General features: G+C 44.6%; 2 protein-coding genes across 2 annotated transcripts; one reads left to right on the forward strand and one right to left on the reverse strand.

The window, feature by feature from the left end:
* Window positions 1-121: 121 nt before the first annotated feature.
* On the reverse strand, window positions 122-2,762 carry setd6 (SET domain containing 6, protein lysine methyltransferase). Its single transcript, XM_063191805.1, has one exon. The coding sequence runs from the start codon at window positions 2,559-2,561 to the stop codon at window positions 1,143-1,145; it is 1,419 nt and encodes a 472-aa protein (XP_063047875.1). The 5' UTR covers window positions 2,562-2,762; the 3' UTR covers window positions 122-1,142.
* Window positions 2,763-2,839: 77 nt separating this feature from the next.
* Window positions 2,840-8,101, forward strand: npm3 (nucleophosmin/nucleoplasmin, 3). Its single transcript, XM_063191806.1, has 5 exons — window positions 2,840-3,016; window positions 3,232-3,317; window positions 3,530-3,649; window positions 3,823-3,916; window positions 7,009-8,101. Exons 1-5 carry the CDS (start codon window positions 2,938-2,940, stop codon window positions 7,107-7,109), a joined length of 480 nt encoding a protein of 159 aa, XP_063047876.1. The 5' UTR covers window positions 2,840-2,937; the 3' UTR covers window positions 7,110-8,101.
* The last annotated feature ends 650 nt before the right edge of the window (window positions 8,102-8,751 follow it).

Below are 8,751 nucleotides of genomic sequence, written 5' to 3' on the forward strand. Positions count from 1 at the left end.
CTCTTGGTTCAATATGAATAGAATGGATAAAAAGTGCATTTCTTGGGTCCCATGATGATAAACCTCCAACTTTATTGGTGGTAAGCTTACGGTTATTGACAAAAACATGTGTAAACACCCAAAGAAAGAATGTGTATTTATTTACTGAAAAAGTGAGATTACAATTTGTCCATTTTGTAGTTTTTTTATTCGATGGCAGGATTGGACGGCTTGTGTCAATAAGCTTACTCTTACTGACACAAACGTGTGTAAACACCCAAAGAAAGAATGTGTATTTATTTACTGAAAAAGTGAGATTACAATTTGTCCATTTTGTTGTTTGTGTCCTGTCTTTTTATGGCATTGTGGAGGTGCTGGCCCCTGACTGTGTGAGATGCTGAATCTGCTGTAGGATCCTCTTCTGGCCGTAGCGCACCTGCAAGGCCCGCCTGTTGCGGCTGTTCATCCTGCCCATAACGTTCTCATCTTCCAGAAGCTTTTGGAATTTATTTACAATTTGTCCATTTTGTTGCATGTCCTGACTTTTAATTAGCCTAGTGACCCAGCCATAATACTTCTCTTCATTCGTATTCATGGTCTGGAGCAGTGGTTCTCAAACTTTTTCCATCATTCCCCCCTTCAGAGGGTCTGAATGCTTCCGAGCCCCCTCAAGCAACAGCAGTACTGGTGAGATTAAACAAAGAGGGACTGCAGTCGAATGCAGACGTGTTCATTTCCTATGCTATTCAAATTCATGACAATTAATAATATAATGTTGGTGAGGGCTTTAAAATTATTGACTTATTGGCGAGACCGAAAATAATTTCCTTGGGGCAAAAAAGCCCAAATCAGATGTCACACGCCCCCCCCTTAGATACGTCCGCGCCCCACCAGGGGGGCTTACGCCCCACTTTGAGAAACACAGACTCTGGAGGTTCTTGTCGGTCTCCAGGCGGCCAGACAATAAGCGAACGATTGTTTCAAAACAGAACTGAGGGCAATCCTCCCTTCTGCCCTAATAGCGTCAGGTCAAAGAACCTCCAGACCATGAATACAAATGAAGAGAAGTGTTATGGGCGGGTCATACCATAACCACACAAAGAATGTGTATTTATTTACTGAAAAAGTGAGATTACAATCTGTCCAGTATGTGTCCTGTTTGTTTATGGCATTGTGGATGTGCTGGCCCCTGACTGTGTGAGATGCTGAATCTGCTGTAGGATCCTCTTCTGGCCATAGCGCACCTGCAGGGCCCGCCTGTTGCGGCTGTTCATCCTGCCCATAACGTCCTCATCTTCCAGAAGCTTTTGGTCAGCCTCTATGCCCTCTGCGTAGGCGCCCAGAGCAATGCCTGCAGCGGCGTGCAGCAAACTGCGCCAGGTGGGCGCCAACGCTGGCAGGCCTTCGTTGGACAAGGCCCGTGTCACCTCTTCCTCGTCGTCCTCAGCCTCCTGCCAATCCTCGTCCTGGAACACCTCCAGTTCCTCCTTCCCCATGCAGAGCACCTTCAACGCGGTATGGAGCTCTGTGTCAGTGAGGCAACCATTTTTGCCAAAGATGAAGGCCCCTTCTTCGTCTGCAACTGCGCCCATCTCGCAGAGTGTCCCCCACTTGTCAGCGAGCAGATCTTTGTCTTCCTCGGACTGAGAAAGCTGCTCTGCTGCTTGGTGCAGGACTGAATGCTTGATGTCGGCGGTGTCGTGCATGTTCTCCTGGTGAGGCTCTGTGAAGCCGTACATGTGAAGGAGCTGCCAGTTCGCCATCTGGCCGTAGGTGTTGAAGACCTCCTCTCCCGCCCTGATGCTGCGCACGGCCACCATCTTCAGACAGTCAGGCGAGTACACCAGTTTTGCATTGTGATTGGACACATGATTCAGCATGTCAGCCATCGGGACCATCATTGGAGGATTGGGTCTCTCTTCTTCGTCGTCCTCTTCATCATCACCATCGTCTGCCTCCTTCTCATCCAAAGGCTCCTGGAAACTGTAAGCCATGACGAAGGCGACTAGGCTCTTGTAGAGGTCAAGTGTGTGCTTCTCTGGATCCCACAGGTCTGGGTGGGACTTCATAAATGGCAAAACAATGGCTGTGTATTCCTTCTGAATGTTGGTAAGATCTGTCTCCACTGCCTGACAAATTCCTGTTCCCCTTAGAAGTTTGTTCCTCTCCTCTTTTGACCAGAACATGGGGTGGTCCAGGGCCTTGAAGTCAGGCCAGAGGGACAGATATGGTTTCCAGAGGGACTGTGGAGCAGTGTACTCGTACATAAGAGAAAGGAGAAGCGGGACCCATCCGGACGTGTTCTCAAGAGTCTCTTTGCTCTTTTCAAGCACTGCATTCACTTTGGAAGTCTGCTGGTGAAGTAACACATTTCTGGGAATAGAGAAGAGCACTTCTCCTTCCTCAATATCCTGCTTGGCCATCATTCCATACTGTGCCACTGTGTCCTCTTTGGAAAGGTAGACCTTGTGGCTAAGTGTAAGTTCAACTTCATGGCACCACTGTATAAAGTTTTGTAAGCGTTTGTCTCCAGTCTCCACATTGTCTCCCTCTATTTTTGGTCTTTTTGCCTCACTTGACATGATGATCTCTTCCCCCAACACAAAGACAGATGATGCGTGGAGAAAACAACAAACCACAAAAGGTGGAAACTACGTACCAGCCGCCGTTTTCGGTTATACTTTTTCCCAGGGTTTTTTTTTTACAACTAGTCTTGCGAGTCAGCAAGGCATTTTACTAAGTTTGACAAGACACCCACGTTTTCTCTTTGCAGTCTCTCTCCAAGATGAAGCATGTGTCGCCGCATTACAACGTCACCATAACAAGCGCCTCTGAACTGTGACGTCTATATTATGCGACACTTCGCGTGCTGAATGGTTTCTCACGGAGCCATTTACGTGATCAGACATTGAAACATAACGTTATTTTGCTTTTCTTCAGTTTATGTATATCGTATAAATGATGGCGATGATGGCTGACGAGGGTTCTGACGCTGGAAGCATGCCTGGCCAGTCCAGGCTGGAAAGTTATCTATTCTGTAAGGCCCCTTTTCTCAATGTAGTATGTGGGGAACTCATTTTAACACACACGTGGACGTTTAACGTTTAAAATGGCATACGAATTTGGTCAATTGAAATATGCCCTTTCAAAAAATAATCGGTGATCAATATTCTGCGTGTTGTATTCAGTTGCTTTGGGGTGTTTGTTACCTGACTTCATTCCTTTTAAACTCTCCACTTCCAAACTTTCCAGCTTGTGAATTGTCATCGGAGGTTCCATTTTACACTTTTCAAGCAGATGAAGACGAGGACCTCGAACACTTCCTTGAACTACGAACGGTAAGTTTGTTGCAATTTGCAGGTTATATATAAATAACTCCGTTCGTAACTCTTGAAAGTAACAACACGCGGCGAATTAGGTAAAGTGGGAGTGTCATCTTACCGTAGCAGAACACGCTGTTCCCTGGATGATGATTTAAAAAAAAAAAATCCAAGACTGATTTATTTGTCTGCACGTTGAGGTGTCATCTGTGTCATTTCTCAAATCTCAGGCTTGCGTCGGAGAAGGTGCCAAAGACGAGTTTAACGTCGTTGAAGTGACTGCATTTAATTACCAAGGAAAGAAAACTGCTGTGCCCATAGCAAATCTTCACATCTCCCGCTTGCCAATGGTAAGGTTCTGAGCTTACAGCACAGTTACACCTGTGCTCTACATCCAAGTGTCATGATTTCCCAGGTTTCATACCCCTCTCTGCAGGTGTTGTTCTATATTAGCTACCTTTCACTGGTTGTCTTGATAATGGGGTGTCAGGGTTGCTGTTAATTTAACCCTATTTCACTGCAGTTGAGCCTTGGGGGATTTGAACTGATGGCTCCAGTCACCCTTCGCCTGAAGTCCGGAACTGGGCCTGTGACTATCAGTGGCATGCATCTTGTTGGTAAGGATCACTTAAAGATAATTTCACAAATGTGTGAAAACAAATGTCTTTGTTTGTTTGTTTGTTTGTTTGTTTGTTTGTCTCCCTGCCTGCTGTGTCTGTGGGTGATCTACAGGGGCCACCATACACATCACATGCATCTGAAAAGTGAAGTGAAGTGAAGTGAAGTGAAGTGAAGTGAAGTGAAGTGAAGTGAAGTGAAAGCCCAACTGGGAAACTCCAACTCCCATCGTCATTGTGACACAGCACTCCACAGCACACAAGTGTTCACTGCACACACCGAAATTGCATTTATACCTCAACTGTGCAAGGGGGCAGCCCTCAATGGCGCCCCTGGGGAGCAGTACGGCAGGATGGTACCATGCTCAGGGTACCTCAGTCATGATGGGGGAGGGCACTGGTTGATTACTCCCCCCACCAACCTGGTGGGTCGAGAGTCGAACCGGCAACCAGAGAATGGTATAAGAAGGAGATACCCTGAACTCCGCCCACACAATGTAAATGGATGTGCTCAAGTTTGGGTCTCCTAAGGGGGCGTTGTCCCCCCTTCTTCTTCTCTTACTGTTGCGTTTGGTGGCAGCTGACAAGGGTTGCGTATTACCGCCATCCAAAGGGCTGAGGTGGGATTCGTAGTCTGTGAAGAGGCGTGGCGGAGACGGATGGGATGGGTACGCGTCGCTCATGGTAACTGTCTGCCCTATAGTAATCCCAGTTGACATTCACGTTGTTTTCATTGTACATTTATTGTAATATCCTGTCATATATATATATAGGCCTAGTATTTATTTATTTGTGCATGGAAGTCCTTGTATTGTGCACAACCCTTCCAGGTGCAAGGCAGAAAAACTTGATCAATACGAAAAGTTCATTAAACATCGCACACTGGATAGCCTACTTCTTTTGTATTTTTCCCCCTGAGCGAGCAACGCGTTTCGCACAGTGCGTCTTCAGATTAGCTCTTATCCCAGTGCGTCTTCGGGAACCTGAAGACGCACTGGGCGAAACGCGTGCTTTGAAGAGGGGGAGAGAACAGTAGGGGTAGTAGTACTAGGCCTACACAGTGTGCGGTGTTTAATGCACTTTTCGTATTTTGGTTTGTTTATGCAACTCCAGGTAGATATCAGTTGCTTGCAGTAACTGTTGCAGTTGTCAGTGAAGCCACATTAGTTGTCCCCTTTTTTGGCTAGGCAGTGAGGAAATAGGCCTATTCGCGAGAAGTCTGTAACACTTTACATGGGACACCATATGTGTATGAAATAGCCTACTAAAGAGATGTCAAGGCTATAACCTAGGCCTACAATTTGAAACGGTGATGACATTTAAAACCGAGTCAAACGGCCATAGACAGCATTGCAATGAAGGGTGTCGTAACGGCAGCTGGAAAGAGATGGAACTTTAATTTCACGACGACATTCTGGCTTCAAACTCGCCCTGGCCGCTTCCCTATTTAACTTTAGGACTAAAATTATTCAACCGTTTCCACAGCAACGACCAAACTAATCACAGTTCCCGCAGCAGTAAAGCCAGGACTGCAAGTGTGAGCGAAATCAGCACAACAGTAGGCCTAAAGGAATAATAAACAACGGAAATACCGTGACCTGAAAAGTGTGCGGAATTGGGAGCCTTTTCTCTGTGAATTGCGCTGAAGCTAGCCTACATTGTGAACATGCTGGACGTTATCGCCAAATTACGATAGAAAGAGCAACCAATGTTATGTAATATTGCTCATTAGGCTACCTCATCTACACAGTTGCTGTTACCCAAAAATATACGATGGCATAATTAAATAGTATGTGAAACACACCTGTGTTCCGTCTTTGGATGATGTGCAATGAATAGGCCTAAGACACACAACACAAACCTATTTCACCCCTTTGTTTTATTTCCATAAGAGCATTTCAAGGTGGAAGTGTCGAGGAGGACACACGTCAATTTGCATGTTGACATCCGAAATCTGAACTGTCATCCAAGGATTCAATCCCACAAATGCACTCTAGAGGCGTAATTCACTCTCAAACTCGGATGGTCTCCTAAAGGGGCGTTCACCTGACGTCAACGGGATACCGGAAAACAACGAGCCTGACTTATCTCCTTCTTATACCATTTCTGCGGCAACCTTTGGGCTGCAAGTCTGACACCCTAGCTACTTACCCATAACTGCAAGTAGTGTTGGCAGCAGGTTGTCGGCTCTAGAGTGCTCTTATTTTTTATTAGGGATGCAAATTATCGATTAATTCATTAATCATTAGTTGATAGCCTTATCGATCGACTTACGATTAATTGATAAGCGTCGTTTTCCCCCCCAAATTTCAATGTTTCTCGGCAAAAAACTACTAAATGTAAAAAAAATATTTTCAAAATTGAGATAAAATACCACATGAATTCTATTTAAATTCTTTAATCCTAAGGTGATTTAAATATTCCCACTATTCACACCCCTCTTCACACACACTCTTCACATGCCCATTTCACCTGGGTCTCTTGAATTGTCGATTTACTGAATATTCCTTGATGTTAACAAAGTGTAATACAGTTCTAATACTTGAATTTACGGTTTGGCTTGTTGCCATAAGGGTTACTGGTTTGATTATTGACCTGCCAGGCTGTTGGGGGGAATAATTAACCGTGCTCTCCTCCATGAGGTAAACTGAGCATGGTACCGTCTCACCACACTGTTAAACTTGGGGTGCTGTCACTCACGTCCGAAGAAGGGTTTTAACCCAAAACGTCACAGAAAAGCAAAAAAATCCTGTTTGAAGCAGACTTTTTTCTTGATTGTCCTGCTCCCAGGTCAGCCGTTTGGGTGTGCTGTGCTGGCTTTAACCCACTCCTTCAAACTTCAAAGTTAGCAGTGGCGAGTGACAATTTCTTTGCCAGTTTCACTCTTAGCGCATTCAGGCCGACTGAGAACCGTGCCGGTGCCCGTTCCTGCAGATTAAGCACTTTAGTGCCTAACGTAAATGGCGGGCACCCGACCCGGCACCGGCTCCGTTCTTGTCGGTCTGAAAGCTGTGTCTGAGTAACTTAGCCTTTTGTTCCATTAACACTCATACTATGGTTATTGTCTAATAACTGGTCTTTCTCTCTGTTAGCCTCTGAGGATGGTGAGGAGTCGGACATAACTGACGACGAAGATGACCTTGAGGATGAACTGGAACCCATTAAACCTGCCAAGAAGAAACAGAAGTTATGATAACCTTCAGACAGACGCTTCAAATTCAACAAATCTTGGACTGTGAAGTTTTTTTCCCCTTCAGCGACATTCAAAGGATTATGTTTTCCCCATTATACACATTATATGCCACCAGCAGCAACATTTGGGGAATGATTTTACAACGGTGATAAAACATGGATAGTTGTGAACAGTTTTTTTGTTTTTGTACAACTATGGCCATGCAGAAGGGGTACTTTCCCAATAAGGGAAACAGATGTTGTGGGAGAGGACTTTTTATTTTAGTAGAGTAATTTACTTGCATGCGGTGTCGGATGTTTTATGATCTTATAAACGAATTGTAGGATGTGTTTATACGCCTTTTCAGGGCTCTAAATTATTATTATTTTTTTTTAATCACCTGCCAAAATGGCTTGTAGATGTTGTCATAATCTTACTAGCCAAACATGGACTCACCATGGTCAAAGTGGCTAGTAAGTTGGTATTTTCCTACCAGCCAAACTGAAATCTCACCAACTTTGGCCAATTGGCTGGTGTTAATTTAGAGCCCTGTTTTGTTTTTGTTTTTTTTATTACCCTGCATTTATCTGTGAATTACCTGGGGGCTGTGTAGATTTTCTGCAGTGCTCTTTTCTGACTCCTCTTCAAACGTTTCAGCCCTGAAGGGATGTAATTGCAAAGCAAGTTAGGTGCACATTTAGCCGTGGTCATGATGATGGTGCTCTAAAACAATCACGAAAAAATTAGCAAATTGATGCAGCACACGTGACTAATTTCTAAATAGAACACATGATATTTTTCAGTGCACATTTGTCAATTTGCCATTTCACCATTATTTTTTTGCATCATGACTAATGCAGTTTGTGTCCTTAGTACTGGCAGCTAGTTTTTAAAAGCTGGTGGTCTATTGCATGTTGGGTATGGGCTACTGCGACACAGTTTAGGTTTGCCATTTTGTACATTTTAAAAACTGTAAATAAATGTGCCTTTTTTATTGACCGTACGTAAATTGAGACAGAAACTGGCTTGTCTTTATTGGTTTATAGGTAAACATTTTCTTAACCTGAATACTTTTTGGGGGAAACTTCATGCACATCCCACCTCTCTGAGGCCAGGTTCAGGACAAAGGTGTATCTGATCATTGGAAAGGGAAGATCCACTTTGAACATTTATTCAGGTCATACAACATTTCGACCCAACAGGATCTTGCGAAACGTTGTACGACCTGAATAAATGTTCAAAGCGGAGCTGCAGTGTGCAGACTGCTGCTCTTTCCATTATCCCTCTATTTTTGGGGGGCCCATGATGTGGCCGTTGTGATATTGTCCGGAAAAATGACACTGACGCTGAAGATGGTGCCTTTATCTCCTCTCTTTTCAGTAATGTATTTTCCCCGAGTCATATTTATGTTTTTTCAATCATGCATGCAAAGAGATGTTGGAGGCCCTGTGTATCGGCCCAGCCTCTGTCACCACCAGCCCTTTGTGTTTGATAGCAGCATGTGGCCACTAGGGGGTAGTCATGAGGGCATGTGAGCAAGGCTGCGTGTAGGCCTACGGTTCTGCACAGCACAGCACGTGATAATTGTTTTCTCCATTTCATTTCTTTGGCACTGCATTGCCATATGATTTCCCTTGTTAGGCATATGTAGTTTGTTTAGGGG

The sequence above is a fragment of the Engraulis encrasicolus genome, chromosome 24 (genome assembly GCF_034702125.1).
Source record: "Engraulis encrasicolus isolate BLACKSEA-1 chromosome 24, IST_EnEncr_1.0, whole genome shotgun sequence".
Lineage (NCBI taxonomy): Eukaryota > Metazoa > Chordata > Actinopteri > Clupeiformes > Engraulidae > Engraulis > Engraulis encrasicolus.